Genomic DNA, 21,996 nt, shown 5'->3' with positions numbered 1-21,996 from the left:
GGTTTCAGAACATGGGTAGATACGTACCCTGGCTACCTGCTTTTCCTTTGTAATTAAGGAAAAAATAAAGTTTAGTTACTTCGATAGCTTTACCAAATGTTAACCAGAATATCACTTATAGAGCTTCAAGGAATTCCAACTGGACCACCTTCTGGTGGCTGTCACCCTAGAGCCAGGCTGGGCTTAGTTGAGTTAGTTGAGAGCACTTGCATATTATCAAGACATTCAGTAAGACAGGGAATAGTAGCGCCAGACCACACTTAGCACATGGCAATTGCTCTGTATGAACCCCCCCTAGAATCCAGCTCTGTCTGCAGGTGGGGTGAGCTCCTTGCTGGAGCTCTGGGAGTTGTTGGAGGAATGACGTGGTGCCTGTGGCCCCATGTGGTCGGGTGTCCAGCCTGTCTCTCACCTCCCCCAGGGTGGAAGACCTAAGCTCTCTCCAGATGATTGCCAGGCACCATTTAACAACAAGGTGTAGGTGCTGATCACCCTGTATATTAGCTCTGGTCCGTGCGCGTAGCCACCTTGCACTAGGGAAGAAGCACCGTGGAGATAACTTCATTGCGTGCCTTTCCTGCTTGGGGCCAGCTCCTGTGGGAACTGCTGCTGCTGCCAGGGCTAGGAGTTCTGCAGAATTCCCCTGGCTCATCTCAGCTGTCTGACTTTCATTAAAAGACTGTGATTTGGGGTTATTCACCTACACTGCTAACAGACAGGGCTGCACTTCAATTGGTGTTTTGCAAGGCATTTAGGCCAGTATGCATCAGAACTTTAAACACATTCAATCTGGCCTTTCCATGTCTAGTCATTTATCCTAAGGGAAGAATTAAGGATGTGAGTAGAGGTTTTCTTAGGGGATATTTTTTCATATTAGCTGAAAATTGAACTCCTAACTGTCCACCAGCAAGGCATTGATTGTGCAAACTGAGGGCTAATCGTAAGATGGAATGCAGCTATTAAAAATGATGTTGACATATGCTTCCTGACATCAGCCTTTTAAACAGTATGCAATTAGGTATAAACTCAGTGTAAAGCTGTCAAGTATCCCATTTTACTAAAAGATAAATAGAACAGAATATGGATCAGAATATCAGAAGGCTCACAGCTAGTAATCTAGAGGTTAACACTGTTATTTAGTAACAGTGGTATTTTCCAATTTTTCATTTTTGGGGAATGAATTTGCTTTTGTAGAATGTGTGCCCATGGAGCACCTCTGGAGCAGGTGAAATTATAATTGCTCTGATGTTTCTGCCCTGTATCACCAGTACATTAGCAATGGTATGGCATCAAGCTGTGGTGGCTGATTCCTTGGGGATCCAGAAGTTTGAAAAGAAAGCAATCATTCTGAATTCTACCACCAGTCAATAAAATGATGACCATCATTTATTTTAGTTCTTTAAAGATTTTATTTATTCATGAGAGACCCAGAGAGAGAGAGAGAGAGAGGCAGAGACACAGGCAGAGGGAGAAGCAGGCTCCATGCAGGGAGCCTGACGTGGGACTCGATCCTGACGTGGGACTCGATCCTGGGTCTCCAGGATCATGCCTTGGGCCGAAGACAGGTGCTAAACCGCTGAGCCACCCAGGGGTCCTCCTGATGACCATCATTTAAAATGTAACTCTGAGCAATTCTAAGCAAAGAGAGACATTTAGCAAAATCATAATCATACCATACATTCAAACGGTCAATACAGCATTAATTTTTTTCAGAATTAATTTTATTTATTTATTTATTTATTTATTTATTTATTTTTTATTTTTTATTTTTTATTTTATTTAAATTAATGTGAGAAAAGGAAAGTGAAATAACAGAACTAATGAACTTTAATGGTTCTGTTATTGTTTTACCTTTAGATACTGATTTCCTATGAAGTAGTTATTCCTACTGTAAACTTGCATAATTAAGAAAGACAAAACCTAAAAAAAAGAAGAAAATGGCATTGTGTGCTGCGCCATTTTAAGAAGTAATGTTCTCTCATCTGTTCTCATGTTCAAAATATTTCTGAGTTTAATGCTGTGAACCTTTTACTTTCAGAATTTATTCCTTGCATCTTTAGCTCAGGCATAAAGGAAGACAGGATTTCTACCATCAATATTTTGTTATCCACGCTGAAAACCAAGGTACGTGCTTATTCAGTGTTCCTGTCATTTGTCTTTTCCAGTGTTTGACAGGACCCTAGAGCTGTAATGGTGTAGGGCACACATTAGGGTTGACTTATAGGTGAAATGGAAAACTTTCTTAAGGCTTCCATATTATCACACCAGGAGTTGCTCACTATTTCACGGGAAGCCTTGGATTAATTGAAAGCTGTAAATTACAGCTGTTTTTCATTTACACACTTAGCAAAACATTATTTTGAATTACCTTACATATTCTGCCTTTTACAAGCATCTGGTAGAAATTTTAGAACTGGCTGAAGGAATTGCTGTCTTTAATACAAAAGCAACTTAAATGATCAGTTAGAAAAACTATGACCCTCCCAGTAGAAAAAGTGAAAACCATGAATTGGTAGTCCCTGTAAAAATAGCTAGTTAGCATAATATTTCAAACTGTGGTTCTCAGCTGGGAGTGATTTTGTGCCCCTCCTCCCCACTGTGGGACATTTGAAAGCACCTGGAAACATTTTTGGTTGTCATGACTGGAGAAGTACAACTGGTACAAGTGGGCAGAGGCCAGGGATGGTGCTCAGCATCCTACATTGCACAAGACAGTCCCTTACAACCATTATTTGGCCCAAAATGTCAATTTGTGCTGGGGTTAAGAAACCCTGACTAAAAGTAATATAAGTCAGGAGATAACAGGTTTTTTTTCACCTATCAAATTAACATGCATCTTTTAAAACAATGATATTCATTGCTAGCAGAGATGCTTTGAATCAGGTACTTTTGTGGAGGAAGTGTTAGAGCGGGTCTGGCAGTATGTGTCAAAGGTCTTAAAGATGTTCCTAGCCTTGGGGGTGTTGGGAGGTTCTCAGAATCACCCAGGAAGCAAATTTGAAACACATACATCTGGGCCACATCCCTAGAGGTTCTGGGAGTGGGTTTATGGGGAGCTGAGAACCAGTGCCCCATTTCTAGCCCCATAATCAGGGATACAGACTCTGTACAGGGATGCTGATGACAGCCAGAGTGGAAACAGCCTAATTGTACACACCATGGGAAAGGTGAAATAAATTATGGTCACTCAGGCTAGAGTGATATCGAGCCCTCCAAAATGAGGTTCTAAAGGAGTTTTTATTTTTATTTTTTTTAATTTTATTTATTTATCCATGAGAGACAGAGAGAGAGGCAGAGAGAGAAGCAGACTCCATGCAGGGAGCCCGATGTGGGACTTGATCCCGAGACTCCAGGATCGCACCTTAGGTGGAAAGCAGGCTCTAAACCGCTGAGCCACCCAGGGATCCCTAAAGGCGTTTTTAATAATGTGGAAAAAGCTCATGCTATATAAGTAGGCAGAAAACTCTAAGTATAATCTCAAAGAGATAAACAAATGGTACGTGTATGTATATATTACGTGTTGCGGGGCAGAGAGCTAAAAGGGAATGTACCATGATGCTAACTGTGCATATCCTAGGATGGTTCAAAGGTTGTTGACTTTTGTTGTTTTTCTCTTCATATTTTTCCTTTTTTCAGTCAAGCTTTTTGCCATAGGCCTTACGTGGTTTTTGTAATGACGAAGTACAAGAAACACTTCTAAAAATCAAATTCCTTGAAATTAATTTGTTCTATTGTTTTTAGGTAGTTCACAATAAAAATATCACGAAAACCCAGAAGGTGCGTTTCTTTACCGGGCAGTTATTGAACCACATAGCAGCTCTCTACAGCTGGAATGGGATTGTTGATGTAAACCTGGAAAATGTTGAGGTACAGTCCTGTTGGCTTTGAATTGACCTTACTGTTAGCGTGTGGTCCTCACCGCTGGAGGCTGAGGAATCCACCTGCCTTTAAAAAAAAGAAAGATCCCCCATTTAATCTGGGTCTCTTGGCTTATGATTATATTAATTCTCTACCTAGATGTAATACGGTCTTTCAAATTTTATTTTTTTAATCTCTGCAGTAATCTGATATTAGACTTTTTTTTTTTTTTTTTTTTTTTTTGCTCCCATTAAAGAGAAAACTCTTACTCCTTTAGCTGAGTGACATGCTGGTTTCCCTACAGGGCTTGCCCTGTAGACACATGGTGTTGATCCAGGCTCTCTTCCTTCTCTCATTGACCTCTTCTTTTCCATCTTTCTGTTCTTTCCATATGAGCCTTTAGAATTTCAAGGCCAATTGCTTTCACTTCAGGATCCCAAGTGCCTTAGGAAAACCCCAATTTCCTCAACTCCTGACATGTGTGATTTATTTTGTAATAGTCACTCAAGTGTTGAGTTAGACCAGTTGCTCTCGAGTTGACCCAAGGCTGGAGTACCTTTTAATTCTCCTCATTTTGATTTTCCTCAGGGTGTTTCTGAACATGGAGTTGGCCAGAGTAGTAAAGGCTCAGACTTCCTGTGAACTTTATAGTAATTTACCTCTCAAGAGCCCTGTGTTTTACCTGCTTTTATCTTGGTGACTTGCCTCTGTCCTCTTGTTTTCAACATGTTTTGTATGCTTTATTACCAGGAAGCCTTGGGGGCTTAATAAAAACACTCCCAAACGTGGAATTTTATTCAAAAGAGCAAGAGAAATTAAGTCATTCTTAAGCTTGTTTAAAAATACAGGTTTAAACTTGTCCCTCTTAAGAGTATTTTTTTTTCTTTTTTTAATGGTTCTACCTTATAGGTGAGGATGTTCAAATTCAGAGTTAGGTAATGCTCTCATCACTGGTTGCATTCTGGTTTCCAGCCAGAAGCTATCCAGGAGCCCATTAAGAGTTTGGCCTCATTAGAATAAAAAATGCTCCTATCACTCAGGACAGTCTAGGGGATTTTAGAACTCTGTATGGACATTAGTCTCACCCCATCACTCAGGAATGTACAGCGGTTTTGGAAGCCCTCCTCCAGGAACTGGGGGTGCAGACCAAATTCACATTACCCCTGAACTAGGCAGGGGCTAGGGGCGCTGACCCCCATGCAGTCAAAAATCCATATACAGTTTTTGACTTCCTGAAAAACTTAACCTAACTACTAATAACCTACTGTTGATTGGCAGACTTACCCATAACATAAACAGTCGATGAACACGTTTTGTACGTTATGTGTATTATATACCATGCTGTTACAGTGGAGTAAGCTGGAGGAAAGTAAATGTTATTAAGGAAATCATAGGAGAAAATACATTTATAGTACTGCACTGTATTTATGGAAAGCAATCCGCATAAGCAGAACTGTGCAGTTCAAACCCATGTTGTTCAAAGGTCAACTGTATTTCTTCTATCATAGTATCAGCACAAAAGCAAAGAGAAGCTTAAAGAAATGATTCTGTAACTGAAGTATATGCTGTAAAGAGAGGCTTTTTTTTTTTTTTTTTTAAGATTTTATGTATTCATGAGAGGCAGAGACATAGGCAGAGGGAGAAGCAGGCTCCATGCAGGGAGCCCGATGTGGGACTCGATCCCAGGACCCCGGGACCACACCCTGAGCCAAAGGCAGATAGATGCTCAACTGCTGAGCCACCCAGGTGCCTCATAAAGAGAAACTTTAATCATGGGGGCTCTTCACTCGCTAGCCCAGTGGGGACTTCAGCTGTACCATTGGTTTGCTCTGCCAGACACATGGGGCTGCTGTAAAAATTAAATGAAAACTCTTACTGTCAAGTACTTGGAAACAATACAAAATAACATAAAAATGTTGAGTTATCTGTAGTTTCTTGTTCTAGCAACTCCATTCAACTTCAAAAAGAAATATTTTCTTTTTTAACTCAGTTTATTTGAACTAAAAAACAGTTCATCCATTTCCTTCACCACCCTGCCACTCCCGGCAACCACCAGTCTTTCTCTGTGTCCATGAGCTTGTTTGTTGTTGTTTTTTATTTAACTTATTAATTTCTGGGATCCCTGGGTGGCGCAGCGGTTTGGCGCCTGCCTTTGGCCCAGGGCGCGATCCTGGAGACCCGGGATCGAGTCCCACGTCGGGCTCCCGGTGCATGGAGCCTGCTTCTCCCTCTGCCTGTGTCTCTGCCTCTCTCTCTCTTTCTGTAACTATCATAAATAAATAAAAAAATTAAAAAAAAAAAAACTTATTAATTTCTTTTTCAATTCCATGCATAAGCTGTGGGTTTTTAAAATCTTGATTGGTGTTTCTGTTTGTTTTTTTTTGAATGATATGAAGAATTCAAGATGTTTTCTAAGAGGTCATCAGGTGCCTGGTATTATCCAGTTTTACTCCACAGCTCTTACCGAGGCTTATAAACTTGAGATTTTCATTGAATTTTTAAAAAACCTTGTAGGCTTCTGCTGAGGATGCAGGGAAAACCATGGTGAGGGAGCTTGTTCACACCTTCCTGATGGATCTGTGCTGTTCACTCAAGCATGGGATTAATTTTTACGATGCATCGCTCGGCACCCTTGGCAGGTAAGATAGCACCCCTGGGAACCCCGAGTGTGCACTCCTCAGTACTCCTCACATACATGACTTGCTGGGGAGACCCGTGGAGTGATGGGATCGTGCTGGATTACAACTAGGATTCTAGACATTACCTAACTCATCTCAGCGATGAACATTTGGTGACCTGGAGAGTGGCTGCCCATTACAGGCCCTCAGGGCAAAGGGCTGGGGGTAGCCCAGTAGGAGATGTCTCACCCAGCGAGGTGCTGCGGGTTTCACTCCAGATGTGGCATTGGCTGGGTCTGAGGGTAAGTTTTACCTCTGCCTCCCCAGAGAGTGTGAGCCCCTTTGCGGGCCTCGATGCTCTCCTGAGGTGGGAGCCACTGTGATCCCAGTTTAACGGATAAGGGAGGTGGGCACAGAGAGGTTGGGTCATTCAGCCCGTAAGTGGCAGAGTTCACATTGAAACCCAGGGAGTCGGGATCCCTGGGTGGCGCAGCGGTTTGGCGCCTGCCTTTGGCCCAGGGCGCGATCCTGGAGATCCGGGATCGAATCCCACGTCAGGCTCCCGGTGCATGGAGCCTGCTTCTCCCTCTGCCTGTGTCTCTGCCTCTCTCTCTCACTGTGTGCCTATCATGAATAAATAAAAATTAAAAAAAAAAAAAAAAAAAAAGAAACCCAGGGAGTCTGGTTCTAAGCCCATCCTCGTACCAGGCACAATAGTCCTTCCTCTCCTCAAAGACAGCCGCTAATGAGCTAGGTTTTCACAGTTTGGTTTTTTTGTATTTCATTTTATGTTGCACAGTTACGGTGCCATTTCATCAGTGAGGAAGCAAAGCCCAGACCTGATAGTTTAGATTATGTTCTTTCATTTATTTATTTTTTCCCCATTTATTTATATATATAATTTAAGCTTGTGTATTTATTTTAAATTTAATTAATAAAAATCTTTTTAAAAAGGTTTTATTTATTTGAGAGAGAGGGTAAGCATGTGTGGAAAGTGGGTGGGGAGGAGCAGAGGGAGAGGGAGACGCAGACTCTCAACATGCGGAGCTTGATCTCCAGCCTGAGATCATGAGCTGAAGGCAGGCACTTAACTGACTGAGCTACCCAGGTGCCCCAGAATTATGTTCTCTTAGACCTTCTGTTTTAGTCTAGCTGTAATACATATCCGTGTTACTAGTTTTTAAATAACCAAAATAGCATACTGTTGGATTTATTAACCTGCTTTTTTCCCTCTCGATTGTAAAAATATTAGGAATATTTTCTGGTCATCATGAATACCTTTAATTAATTAATTAATTAATTTTTTTATTTACCTCTGTGGCATTTTATTTTTATAAAGATACAGGTGGTTTGATTTAGTTTCACCCACCCAGGCAGATGACTGATTCCTTCAGAATGAGATAACACGGTGGATATTTTTTTCCTGCTTGTGACTTGTTTTGATTCTGAGGTCATTGTGAATTAACTTGCCCCACCTCATTTCTTTTTCTTTTAACTTTTTTTCATGATAGTGTAGCTTTTCCCTCATCAGCAAAAAAATCAGGTCACTTGCTTGTTAAAGATAACAGCAGATTTTTATAATCAAATATACGTATTATATAGCATGTATTAACATTAACATATGCTTTGTATAATAACGTGTAATATATAAGATTTGTAGTATATAACATGCCTAAAACACATGTGTTTTCCTCTGTAAGACCCATAAAATAGATCATCATTTGATGAACATATTTGAATTAACTTGTAGGTATGGTTTTGTTCAAATAAGCTGTGGCTTATATCAGTTTTTTGAAGCCGGGGCAAATGCAGATGTTTGCACTTAGAAGAGGAAGGGAATTTTGTTTGTGGGGATATTGATGTAAAACTTAGAGAAAATTAAAATGTATTGTCTGGCAGTAGTTGTAAGGCTCTTGCAGCTCCATTCAGGGCTCGCGTCACCACATCGGAGAGGCCTTCCCTGGCAACCCTTTTCTGAAATAGCCCATCTTCTGTCACTGCCCTTATGCCTGGCTCTTGCTTTTGACCATGACTTAGTACCACCATGAACGTTTGTTTATTTACTTGTTCGTTACCTGATAGACAAGAATTGATGAGAACGTAGGCTGGTCTTTTTGGGATCCCCGGGGTCTAGGACAGTGCCTGGCACATCATGAATGTTTGAAAGCGAGGCATTACAGCGTAGGCCGGGGTTGGTAAACTTCTCTAAGGGAAAGGTAATATTTTAGGCTTGGTGTGCCATACAGTCTGTATTGTGACCACTCAACTCTACCATTGTCGTAGTGGAGCAGCCATGGACATAATGGGTGTAACTGTTCCAATAAAGCTTTATTTACAAAGACAGATGGTGGGCTGTAGTTTGTCAACCCCTGATGTGAAAGTTAAGAGAACAGAATTTGGAGTCAGCTGTGAGACCTCGACAAATACTTGCTTCTCTCTGCCTCTGTTGCCACATCTGTAAAATGGAATCAAAATTAGTATCCACCTTAGAGAAAAGTAGCGTGTGGAAATTGCCTGGAGCAGTGGCTGGCACGTGTTGCACACTGTAAATATAAATGTCATCTATTTTATTACAATACTGCTTGAAATAACGTGGATGTGTCGTATTTTTAGCGTACTATGTAGATTCAGCATTGTGTTCATTTGATAGCACAAACTTTTGCTCGTGAAATTTTCATATTAAGAATGTAAGCTTTTTAGACTTATAGAGCATAGGTTTCTGATCAAATTACCCTCTAATGCAGTTTTTGAAAAATTATTATATGTAAAACTGCATATTGCATCTTAGTTTTAGTCAGTTTTATAAGGGGATATGGAACCGTGAGGATCCTAGAAGCTGTCAACGTGCATGCTAGTGGTAAATTCTGAGATTTTCTGGAATTATGACTTCCCAGGGACAGGCAGAAATGAAAAATCATCCTTCCTTAGAAGGATCTGGGGGTAAACATAGAGTCCTGTGGGTTTGCCTCTGTAGATCCTGGGCTAGTTGCTTACTTTCTGCAAGTTTTAATGTCCACAGGTTTTCTTGATTATTATTTTTATGATCTTATACTTTTGAAAACTGCCCACTTTGGGACAAGTTTTCAATATTTTCATACAGTAGATTATTTTCCCCTAGATGAGCTGCTTGTGGCTGCTAAGTGAAAGCACAGGAATTAGAAATAAGTTAGAAACAGAGGAGGTGGAAAACCCGTGGAGACTGTGCCATTTTGTCGCATTTCAGAAATTTGTGGCACTGGACCACAAGGCAGTTTTGCGAGCACCTTCGTTAAAAGTCTTTTCAAAAGAAAAACATATCCTCTCTTTTATACTTAATGCTCAACATGCATATTTCTTTACACATGTGCTTTTTCATGTGCATTTAGAGGAAAGAGGTCAGGAAAATCTCACAGTGAAATTCTGGGCGTGGATTCCTTCCTCCCGGCGGGTTTGGTCCTTTCTTTATAGTAGCCTTGACTTCTGGGCAGACTGGCAGGTGGATGGGGTGGAGACAGAGAGTAGGTTTCTTCCTCTGCATAAAAATCAAATGGAACTCAAGGGAGGCAAAGAGAAATGGGAGAACAGGACAAAGTGGAGACTTTCAGCCACTCAGAAATACAGGGGGAAATTGAAGCCCTTTGTTGGAGAGCTGGAACCCCACAGGCCATGGGAACACCCCACTTTGTGTCATGAGGGAGATTCAGAGGTGCAGTTTGCCAGCCCCTTGTGTTGTAACTGTGTTCACGGTGTGTTGTGAAAATGCTGCAGACCCTTCTCTCCTCTCTCTGGCAGAGGTGGGAACCTGACCCTCTTGCACTTCCTGTTGGGTTTGAAAACCGCCGCTGACGACGAGCTGGTGGGTGAGCTTGTGGTGAACATCCTCAAAGTGTGCCCGGACTTACTGAACAAATACTTCAAGGAAGTCACATTTTCCTTTCTCCCAAGAGTGAAGTCCACTTGGTCAAATAACATCAAACTACTGAACAAGGTAACAAACCTGGGCATTCCGGAGTGTGTCAGGTGGTGGGCAGAGTGTCAGGAGCAGAGACATGGTGCCTAGGGAGAGAGACAGTGACGTGCCCGTGAACGTCAGGATGGAGAACCTTTCAGGCATTCTTCGAGGGTGCTTTAGAATGTGTCAGGCTGGCATCTGGTCCTCTGAAGACATTCAGCTTTTCATTGAGCTGAATTTTGAGGTGGATGCCTTTCGAGTCTGTTAAGCCAAATTCATCGCCTTCATCCAGATTTTGCTTGGAGTGAGATCTTAATGAATTTTAGCACATTTAGGCTGGAATTAGTGAAATGTCTGAAATGTAGGATCGTTTTAAAGACTACTGTTTTAAGTACTTAGAACAGCTTGAAGTAAGCTATGAAATAATCTAAGTGACTATGCATTAATATCTTTTTTTTTTAAAGATCTATTTATTTGAGAGAAAGAGCACGCAGATGAGCAGGGGGAGGGGTAGAGGGAGAGAGAAAAATCTCAAGCCGACTACCCGCTGAGCATGGAGCCAGGCGTGGGACTTGATCCCACAAGCCAAAACCAAGAGTCGGCTGTTTAACTGACTAAGCCACTCAGGCACCACTGTTAACATCTTCTAATCACAGGCAACAGCCTTCCTTCATCCCACAATGGAGGTACCAATTGTACATTCTTTGGCCGTACTGCCTGGCTCAGTCATGCTCTCTCTGATCTGTGGCCTGCCTAAGGTGAAATATCTAGGATTGTTTTCTTGTGCCTCGATCTGAGCATGGGATTATCTGTAAAACAAGCTTTCATTCAAATATTCTCTCATTTTTCCTGGGTGTGTGTGTATGCAGTACCCATGTATATCTTGGGACAATAAGGAGGCATCTTGCCTCCTCATTTGGGGGAAGGTAGTCCTGTGGCCATCACCCCCCTTGGTAGCTGCTCTGCCCAGGGAAGGGTAGGGGGCAAATGCATGACCTTTGCAGGCCTGGGTGCAAGTCCTTGCTTCACTGATTTCTAGCTCTGTGCCCCTGGGGAAATTACTTAACCTCGTTGAGGTCCAATTTTGTCATCCATGAATGTTTTTTTATTTTAATATAAAATATCCCTACCCCAAAGTGTAGTCATGAAGTATTCAAAAGATGACATAATTCGTCAGGTGCCCGTCAAGTGCAGTAACTTGAGAGTAATACGTTTGTTAATTCTAGCAGTGACTTATTTGCCATCAGAAGTTTTAAGGGGCTCCCCAGGCTGCAAGCTGAGCTCTGCTTTGCAGGTCACTGCCCTGGTAACAGTCTCGTGATCTGACTTTTCTCTAACAAGTAGATTCAGAGGTTAATCTCCTGGACCCTGTTCGTGGCAAGCCTTGGACCTTTATCACTTATAATCATTTTGTTGGAATGGCTTCACTGTGGGGTGCCTACAGTGAGGCTCAAGCTTGAAACGTAACCAGCTCATGCTCTTTTCTCTTTTTCGTAGATCTATGAGGCCCAGCCGGACATTTCCCGGGCTTTTCAGACCAGAGAGTTCATCCCCTTGCCTCGGCTCCTGGCAATGGTGATGGTGACCACCGCACCTCTGGTGTGCAATAAGATCATGTTCACCCAAGCATTAAATGTAAGTTGTTGCCTTTCTTCTAGAACTTTCTCAGTTCACCACATTGGCCTTTTTGGGGATCGTTCTGAGAATGCCTGCTTGGATTTATTGGACGGTGTTTTGTCAATGAGCCTCAGGCTTTCCCGTGTGTCCACTCACCTGGGCAAGGGACCTGGAGCCCGAGGAGCATTCCTGCCAGGGGATGCAGCTGCTGATGTTACTGCTCCAGCACAGAGCAGGACCACAGACCCCTGCATGGCTCTCTGCACTGGCCAGAGGGTGGGAGTCTATTGGATTTAGGAAGGGCAGTGTGCTCAGCTGCAGTGCAGTGTCATGTATGGAAGTATCAGTTGAGGATTTGTGGATGGAGTAGGACTACAATTTAGCAAATCTTGTCTTTTGTGGTTTAAGTGAATAGTGGAGAACATTTACTTTGAGGATCAGCTGTTTCAGGTTTTTTGAGAGGAGATGTTCATGGAAAAAAAAGTGACACATTTGCAGAAAAATTAAATTTCGTTGTTATGAAGGTCCCCAAGTCCTTCCAAAAGCTGTGTTTTGAGGGATACGTGCATAGTACCGAGGCTTTAAGTGAATGGCTGTGGACCCTGCCAGGCCCTCCTAAACCCAGGTGGCCTTGAGCCTTAGCCGGGAGAGGCTGGGTTGTGGATACAGCAGGACTGGGATCTGCCGTGGTGAGTGGCATGGGCATGAGGTGGCCCCAGCGATGATGGGGCAGTCAGTGCAGAGTGGCGAGGACTTCTTTGGTTGTGCAGTGGGGCTCCGCATCTCTGGTACCTGTCCAGGTTCTGTGCCAAGAGTGGGCAGTGGGCAAGGAGCAGGGGGGAAGCCGGTGTGGGGCTGCTCAGAAAGGCCATTTGTTCAGGTTGCCAAATCACAATAACCAAAATTAGGACCCAGCTCACTTGCTCATTAGTCTGATGAGAGGCACAGACTGTTTTATCTCAAGGGGCTTTCGAGGAAACAGAACTGAAAGGCCTATGTCGGAGCTGCCGTTTGTGGGTGGAAGACCATGTCCACAGCGGCTGTGTTGGTGCCCCCAGGGAGTGGTCCTGGCAGGTGGTCTGGGATGGAAAGCCACCCCTTCCCTCTCCCAGTGTCGTTTCAGGACAGGGGGTAGTGCCCTTGATGGGAGAGGATGTCCCCTGGGTGGGCCTCGTCCTGAGTGGGCCCTTCCTGACTGTGACAGTGAGACCGGCGACTCGGGAGTGTGTCTGGGGGTGGCTGCTAAGGCTGTGGACTCTCTGTGCACACATGTGTATGTTTTACGTTTTTCTTTTCTTTACAGTGTCATCTGAAAGTTTTTACTAGTCTAATTTCTGATTTTAGAATCACAAAAGAGCCCATTTTAGAAACTGGAAATGAGGTGTTGGGAGGCAATGTGTGCCCACGAACACTTGTTCGGGCCCTGCCTTTGAAACGATTATGGAGAGGGAGTCACTGCTGGCTTAGGGCATTTCATGTAGCGCTACTTTCATGTCCAGCATCCGTATGAAATGAACCCCTAGCTAATTGGAATGCTAGGAAAATGTGGTGTCATGCTTGCTAAACTGGAAGCCCATCCGAAAGCCACTCTGTGTGTGCCTGCCTGCCTGCCAGTCTTCATGGCCCATCGGTGAGCCCGGGGCTGCACCATACCTTGAATGCACCTGGGCCCGATGGACTTGGTGAGGGCTAGGCCTGAGCCCGGGTCTCCCAGGATGTACCCTCATTTTGGTCATAACTCAGGTTCTTGAGCTGTTTATTCCCTCTCTGCAGCGAGTGGGGATTTGGAACACTCTCCTGGCTGTCATTCTGAACCCAGGTAGAGTTTGGTTGTTGGAGGCCTATATTGAGGGGCTGCACGCTTACCAAGCTTGGAGGTGGTTTTTCATACTCAGTGCGTGGTGCCTTTTTTTGTCACCTGTGCACTCAACGACATTACATGCTTTTCCAGGGTTGGGTTCTGGTGAGATCGTGGCTGTTCTTGATGGGGATAATCCATAGGAGCTCAGTGGCTGTCAGAGAAAGACTGACTAAACACAGACAATGAAGCAATTAAAAATAACTATTAGACTCTTCTTTGTATCGCCACTGCTGAGGTCAGCTCTGCAGGAGGTCAAGAGGTTAGGGTCCCCAGGCTGCTGCTTCCCCCAAGAGAGGCAGGAGCCAGCCAGACCCAGGACTTGGGAGGTCTGTGTCCACCCGTGCAGCCTACAGACTGTGGATTTACCTCTTTTTCTTTCCAGTTGGACAGCAAGTCAGTGAAACACACAGCTTTATCCCTTATTTCTGTCATTTTGAAAAGAGCATTGAAAACTATTGACCACTGCCTGAATAAAGAGATGTGGCAAGGATCAGGCGTGTACACGGCCACAGTGATGGGAGAGTTTGTGCAGCTCTTCAGAGAAGCTCTAAGCAAGGTAGGCATGGAAACCCGCTTTGGCCATTCCAGATGAGGTTCTGGGGCATTCCTCCCAGCTGTCACAGGCCAGCACACCGAGGCGAGAGGCAGTCCCAGGACAGGCTGGGTGCGGAATGAAGTGCTGTGGAGGGGTTGGGATGCTCCATGGGACCTCAGTCCCTTCGGGAGCTCTTCGTTTCTCCCTCCCCAGTCACCGCATCCACACTGCAGGGGGGCCAGAGTGAGGGTCCCTCCTGCACCCTCTTCCCTGTGGCCCCTTCTGGTAAGTAGCAAAGGGCAATCATCGTAGATGGGGTCATGCTGGGCAAGACCTCCAGCCACTCAGGGGTCAGCTTTCTTTATTCCCAGTGTCTTGCTCAGGTGAATGAGTCATCAGGCAATTTGTTGTAATTTTCAGGGCTTGTTTTGTCACCAAGTCCATGGTGTCTGCAATTGTGAGAATCAGCACAGAGCAGAAGTGGCGGGGGGGGGGGGGGGGGGGGGGGCATGGGCCTCTTGTCTCTCCACATCCCGTGTCTTACACACCTGCGTGTGCTCATTATCTTCTCTTCGTTGTTGCTTGTCCTTCGTAGGTTCATTTCATTTGTTTCTCTCCCTTGTTTAGTGTGACTGGGGTTTTTGTTTTCCCTTTTAGATTTTGCCAGACCTCAACACCATTGTGTGGGTCTGGCAGTCTCTTCGAAAGCAGGACACAAAACAGGATGATGAGAAAGGAAAGAAGAGGGACCACTGGACTCCTGCCACCTGTGCGGCTCCCGAACGAGGTGAGGGCTGCGCGGGGCTCTGTTGTGTGTGGACAGAGGGGGCAAAGGCAGCTGGGGACACCTCCTGTCTAGAGGGGCTTTCAGAGTATCTGTTGGAAATGTGTGCAGGCTTTATGCAAGTACTATGACCCCTCTAAAGACTTGAATGATGGGTACCATGTGCTCTGGACTTTCCATGGCCCTCTCTTTTGCTGTGTGGGTAGAGGTGGGGTAACCAGTCCCCCCAGTAATGAGATACATTGACTCAGACCTTGCTGTTGGCCTGCCAGGCAGTGGGCCTTGTACCTTCTGTCTGGGTGCTACTTAATCCATATGGTGGTCCTGCGAGGGTGGGCAGTGCTATGTCCTCATTGTTCAGATGAGGATGCTCAAGTAGACAGGGTAACTTTAACATGTCTCAGGTCACAGCAACAAATGGGGATTTAAACCCAATCCATTTGGACAGTCTTGACCTTTACCACGTTGATGTCATAGGGATCTATCTGTAGCCTCTGTGTTCAGCGTGTTGCTGACTGCAGTGGGTCACAGACGGCTTGGCTGCTTCCTGACTGCTGATTAAAGGCAAAGAATGAGTGTGCTTTCTAATTTAAGGTGTTTTATCTTGGTTCAGATGATGCTGAAACCATTCTTCTGAAAGCCGTTCTGCTCCAGGTCATATGCCTATACCAAAAGGTGGTCCCACACGTGGTCACGCAGTACAACTTTGACTTCAGCAAGCTCCTGAAAGGTGCGTCTCAGGAGCCTGCAGGTGGCCCTCTGCTGTTTCTGCCAGCAGGGATGAAAGAGCCCCTGGAGCTGGGGGCCGGGAGGGCTGGCGGGCCATTTCACCGGCATGCGTGATCCATCGGCCTGGTTATTAGCATTTGGACTCATAGTTTTTTAAATAGCCAGGCTTTTTAAAGTAAAGATCAGGGAACCCTTAGCAGCCGCAGACAGAGAAGGAGAAGCCAGGCAGCCCGAGTTGTCTCCTGGGGATGAGTGACAGATCATGTGACATGAAAGCCTCTTTTCAGAGGCGCAGGGATGCAGAAGTTAGAGCCACTTCGAAGGGATGTCCCATTCATGCAGATACTTCTGACAAAGTTTACTCATATTTTACCCAGTGAGACAGGTTCAAACCATATCTTGTAAAGGTAACGTTATGCCTGTCTGGTCACGTTTCCTTGATGGAAACTTTGTCTAATAAAATCTGCTTTATAAATGGGCCTACAGAAGAAAACTTGCAGAAATGCCATTCCTGGGATTTATATAAGCTATTGGAATAACCCTAATGAAAACCTATAATTAATTTTTTAATTGTTGGAAGGTGAAAGGTCCTCTTTGCTGTAAGAATACAAAATTTACCAGAATGTGGCCATTTAACATTTAATACCATGTTGTTCTCAAGCAAAGAGAAATCCAGAACTCAGGCCAGAGGATGAGGACCTAGTCCTGGGCTCCGGTGGCCACAGTGTACTCACGAAATGTCTGCATGTATGGGGAGTAAGGCTAATGCCTCCCACCCGGGATAACACCCAGGGGGGGCAGCATGAGGTGCCCCAGGCTTCAGGCTGTAGGGAGAGGTCAGTGTGGGCCAGGGGGCTGCTTTGGGCGGGTACAGTTGGGGCTTTTTACTGAAGATTTGGACAGACCACAGGGTGGGAGGATGTGTCAGGTGAGTTGTGTCTAGGCAGAAGAATGGGCCCAGGATAGGGTGGGACAGAGCCCCATATTCCCCCTTCTTCTGCAAATGGAGGTCCCCTCGGCCAGGGGCTGCAGTTGCTGGGCACCTTCGTCCACCTGACTTCTGTCTCTTTCCCTCTTTTCCTGCCCACAGGCATCATCTCAGAGCAGGGCCTCCGCGAGGAGGTGCCTCCCATTCTGCAGCACCACATTCTCAAGGTGGCCCTGGAGCTGCCCGCCAGCAAGTTTTTGTGGTTAAAAGCACAGGTAGGAAGCAAAGAGCTCTCCCGCGTTCTGGTAACTCACTCTTGGGCATGTTGGTTTTTTGGCCTGGAAAATTGTAAGTGGATCAGAACCTGATAGTTACAGAGAAGACATTTGCAGTTCCCCTTTCAGATGCTTCTAGGGCCGAGGCCAGGGCCTGAGTCATGAACCAGGAGGGCTGTGAGTCTCTGCTTTTGCAAAATAAGATGTTTTCATGTGTCCTTAACTGAAACGATATTATTGCTGGATGCTGGGAGTTTTGGGTTGTTTCTTTTTTTTATCTCGACAATTTTACATCTTGCTTGTCATTTTAAAACGTTTCTGGAAATAAAATACGTTCTTTTTCCTTTGTCCTTTATTCTAGAAGAACTTAAGACAGAGATCAGAGTAGATACCAAGCCGGAGAGGATACTGGCTGGTGGAAAAATCTGTAAAACTTGCTGGCATTTTTTTTCTGCCTTTAATAGCGTCTTCTAGAACATTCTGGAGAATATGATGTTGAATCAAAGGGAACTCCAGATGCAGCACATCCTCACTTGTGTACTTAAGCATGGGATGCCGTGTCACTTCTATTCAAAGAAAAAGTGACCAGGCAAAATTAAGCATTGTCAAAGTGTTTCTCAGTAGCTCAGATGACAGTTTTTTTAGTGACTTGGATCTTATTTAAAATCTTACAGAACCAATCGTGTGGAAACGTTTGTGGGCGTTTTCACATGTCGTATTTCCAGAAAGGCATGCCAATGCAGTGGGGTTGGGGGGGGTGTTGCTGGATCCTCACCTGCATCACAATTAAGGATTGACGTGGGTGCTCCATGCATCTGCACCTTTACTGCTACTTACTGATGAGGCAGCCGGGGCACAGAGTGGTTAGGGCACATGTGCAAGGTGCCAGCCCTAGCTGGATGATCCAGAATTGGCCACAGACAGTGTGGCCACAGCCTTGCTCTCAACCTCCTCATCCCACCGTGAGGTCACTGCTGACTCCAGAGCGATGACCAGCCAGGGGCATCATTGAGTTTTTCACCCCAGGTGAATAGGGCCAGTGGGATCCTGATGACTGAAAAAGTGAACAGAGGGAGAGGCCTCTTTGCAAGAACCAGTATTCAAATATTAATTTATATTCTGTGCCCCACCTTCTGCTTTAACGTAAAGTCTGCTGGGCTTCATGAACACCAGCTCTTCTTACGTTTAGGGTCATCGTCATTGCCAGGGGCTGCAGGGACACTCCAGCCAAACACAGCCTTATTGGCATTTGGACCTACGATCTGGAGCTCCATGTACTTCTCTGAGATGTGCGTTTGAAACTCAGAGGCCTTTGTGAGAGGCTTAATTACTCATAAGGGGTCGATTCTATCAGGACCAACATCTTGCTGAAATGCAGCCAGCTTAGTTCCCCAACTGCTGTTCGGGGTTTGGTTGAGATTCCGAAGCTCCTCATGTCTAAAATCCCAGCAGTCTTGCCAGGTCACAGGTAAAATGAGAGGAGATAAGAGGCCTGGAAGCATACTGGGTGTGCGGTACCTGTTTGCTCAGCATATAGTGGCCTCTATAATGTTTATAACGTGCTGCTCTTCAAATTCCAGGAAGGCCCAGATGCAGAAATTATTGGAGGAGAACGATCTGTATTTTACTTACTAATGAAAATGTTTGTGACCAGTAACCATCTTCAGCTCAAGTCATCGACCAAGCTGCTGATCATAAAGGTGAGCATTTTCTGCTGGTTCCTGATTCAGAGAAGCATTTTTACTCTTTGTTATAATAGGTGCTTAGTAAACAGTTGTTAAGAATTAAAGGTGTTAAAAAAAAAAAAGAATTAAAGGTGTATCAAGACTTCTGTAAACCTAAAAGTAGGAGGTTTTATGGCAGCTTTAATTTGTGACATCTAAACTCAGCCACATTCCTGAGAGGCAGCACAGTGAAGTGAAAACATGGGCTTTGAGGTCCTGTTTCCAGATTTGAGTCCTGGTTCTACTCTTCCTGGGTGGCATGGGGCAAATTACTCAAGCTCTCTGAACTTGATTTTCCCATGGTGAATGGGAATGATAAACCGAAAGGATTGCAGAGGAGAGTACTTGTGATCACATAGTAGGTCACTCCTCGTACATTGTAGGCTCAATAAATGTATTTCCGGCCCTTCAGGGAACTGTTTGCATAGACCATCCCTCTTCCCATGTGTCCAGACTCAGCCTTCTCTGGACCTCAGCCTTCCTGACCTCCTCCATCACCCACAGTAAGGGGTCAAAGTCAGTGGCGGAGAAGGGGAGTTGTACCATGAACCTCTCTTTCTTACACTCGGTACTTAGTTGATGTAGCCAGAGGAAATCTAATTCCTCATTTCTGTCGCACAGCAAATGTCTCAGGGGTGCTACAGAATTCACGTGCATTGTTTTTAGGGTGCAGAGATTTTACCTTTCTTTGAGGGGCTAATCTTGCTACCCTACAGCCTTCTTGCCTGAACTGTTTGACGAATGTGAACATCTGGGTCTTGATCTCAACAAGTTGCCGTTTCCCTATAGGCCTGTACTTGACCCTGGCCTAATTTCATGATCGCTGACTGCACGTGGGTGGTGTTGGCACAGCTGGGTCTCCTTTTGGTGCACTCTGCCGCAGGGCTCATGCAGTGGGGCTGCTCAGACTCTGAGTCCATGGCATCAGGCCATTTGGGGACGTCATTTAATCACTGTGGTCCAAGGTCCTGTCTGTTAACACATTCTTTTCTCTTTGGAATGCTGGTCCTGGGTTTGAGGCTTGAGGGGCCGCACAGACGTGACGCGACATGACAGTGGTGTGTCATCTTGGAGAATTTCATGCAAGCTGACTGCTGGTTGCTGTGAGGGGCCGAGTCATACATGTTTACCTGGGGTCTTTGTAAAAATCCAGATATAAAAACCAGACTCCTGAGTAGCAGCTGGGTTTTTTTCTTTTTTTTTCCTCTTTATCATTTAGGAGTTGAAAGAAAGGAATAGGAAGCGGCAAAGCCAGGGGTCATGTGATCTTTGGTGGAGCGCAGAATGATCACTTTTCCTTGTTTCCGTCAACCTTGGGAGTGTTGTTTTGAAAGAGTGGCTTTTGGAGTAGAACTGCAGATGAGGCTCTGACCCCACCCTACCCCTGCCCCCCCCCCCCCCCCCCCCCCCCCCCGGTCTGCTTCCTGACAGATTCTGCGGGACACGGGTGTGTTCGAGCACACATGGAAGGAGCTGGAGCTGTGGCTGGAGCACTTAGATGACACTGTGGAAGAGAAACAAGAAACTGTGATTCAGTTTTTGGAACGCGTAAGCACGTATTTTCAGCATAAAGAAGCATATTGCTAAATATGCCAAGTGGCCTTCAGTTAAATGAAGACATTTTTGAAGCACCAGTGCCAAAAGCCCACTGCTCTGATTTACTTTCTAATTCCTGCTGAGATGTCAGAATCTATTTAGTTTGAGAATCTGTAAAATGGGAATATATTACCGTTGACTAATTTCCTTTTGGGGATTTGTTTTTGCATAAAGAAGATAGTGATATGCTTAGAGCAATATTAAAAGCAATGGTTTATACTAAAAGGAAATTTTTTTTTTTTTAAATTCTGTAAGGGACACCTGGGTGGCTCAGTCAGATAAGCGTCTGCCTTCAGTTCAGGTCACAATCTTGGAGTCCCTGGCTCGAGCCCTGCATCAGGCTCCTTGCTCAGTGGGGAGTCTGCTTCTCCCTCTCCCTCTGCTCCTCCCCCCACCTCCTGCTCATACTAGGTCTCTCAAATCAATCAATCAATAAGATCTTCAAATAGATAAATACATATATTCTGTAACAAAAAGTTAAAAAAAAACTTTGTAGAAGAATTATTGTTCTTACTGAGGACTGCTAACATTTTAGCTCTTCCCTTTTTACTTTTTTTTAAAGATTTATTTATTTAATTGAGAGAGAGCATGTGTGCATGCGTGTGCGTCTGTGTCTCTGTGTGTGTGTGTGTGTGTATGTGTAGAGATGGGGGAGAGAGGTAGAAAAAATCTGAAGCACACTCCACGCTGAGTGCAGAGCCCAACACAGGACTTAATCTCAGGACTCTGAGACCATGACCTGAGTTGAAACCAAAGGCAGATGTTTAACTGACTATGCCATTCAGGTGCCCCAGCTCTTCCCCTAATGTTACCAGTGACATTTTTGGGCATATTTTCATTTCATTTGTGACCATCAAAATGCTTTCTGCTCTGTTTTACTGACGTTATGACCATCTAAATGCCCAGGTTTTACTGACGTTGGTGGCGAATCCCTATTTATACACAGACAAAGCATCTGACTTTGTCCAGGAAGCCAGCACACTGCAGGCCACTGGGACGAAGCAGGATGCTGATGATGTCAGCATTCCCATCTCTCACATTGACGGTAGGTGTCACTGCCTCTTTGTGCACCTCAGGCTCCTGAGGATGGAGCCAGTGGTGTATCAGTGATGAAAATGAGAAAAATGAACATTGAAAATGAGAATTAATGTCTTACGCAGAGTTCAGACGTCTGTTCCTTTTAGTCAAAAGATCAGCCTACTCTGGAAGTGAAAATTGCCTTACTTGCTCATGATAACAGGGAGTATGTACAGAATCTATGTGCTGAGCTATTTTTATTTCTGCAGTGTTTCTTCTGTGCCAGGTGCTGATGGCAACTCTTCCTAAATCTATGTCCTGCAACCTTGTGAACCACCCTTGTGGCAGGAGTCCTCATCCTCATATTATACAGTGATAAGGCAGCTGAGGCACAGAAAGTTTAGGTAATTAGAGCAAATTCACATAGCTAGTCCATAGGAAAGTCAGGATTTGAATCCAGACACTGGCTCTGGTCTGTGCTTCAAAACCCTTATGCTTTCTTGCCTCTCAGATTCTGACTCAC

At 44.7% G+C, this 21,996-nt stretch overlaps 1 protein-coding gene across 2 annotated transcripts in view; it reads left to right on the top strand.

Moving 5' to 3' along the window:
• URB1 (URB1 ribosome biogenesis factor) overlaps positions 1-21,996 on the top strand; it is a 71,008-nt gene that overhangs the window by 11,560 nt on the left and 37,452 nt on the right. For both annotated transcript variants that reach the window (XM_077878993.1, XM_077878994.1), the window contains 12 exons: positions 2,039-2,124; positions 3,742-3,867; positions 6,373-6,497; positions 10,248-10,443; positions 11,905-12,042; positions 14,268-14,441; positions 15,078-15,207; positions 15,818-15,934; positions 17,024-17,136; positions 18,717-18,836; positions 20,292-20,408; positions 21,363-21,501. In XM_077878993.1, coding sequence (XP_077735119.1) covers positions 2,039-2,124; positions 3,742-3,867; positions 6,373-6,497; positions 10,248-10,443; positions 11,905-12,042; positions 14,268-14,441; positions 15,078-15,207; positions 15,818-15,934; positions 17,024-17,136; positions 18,717-18,836; positions 20,292-20,408; positions 21,363-21,501 — 1,581 coding nt within the window. The remainder of the gene's footprint in view (positions 1-2,038; positions 2,125-3,741; positions 3,868-6,372; positions 6,498-10,247; positions 10,444-11,904; positions 12,043-14,267; positions 14,442-15,077; positions 15,208-15,817; positions 15,935-17,023; positions 17,137-18,716; positions 18,837-20,291; positions 20,409-21,362; positions 21,502-21,996) is intronic.

Source organism: Canis aureus, chromosome 30 (assembly GCF_053574225.1).
Source record: "Canis aureus isolate CA01 chromosome 30, VMU_Caureus_v.1.0, whole genome shotgun sequence".
NCBI classification, from domain to species: Eukaryota; Metazoa; Chordata; class Mammalia; order Carnivora; family Canidae; genus Canis; species Canis aureus.
Note: the sequence above shows the minus strand (reverse complement) of the source record. Positions and strands in the feature narration are given on the sequence as shown.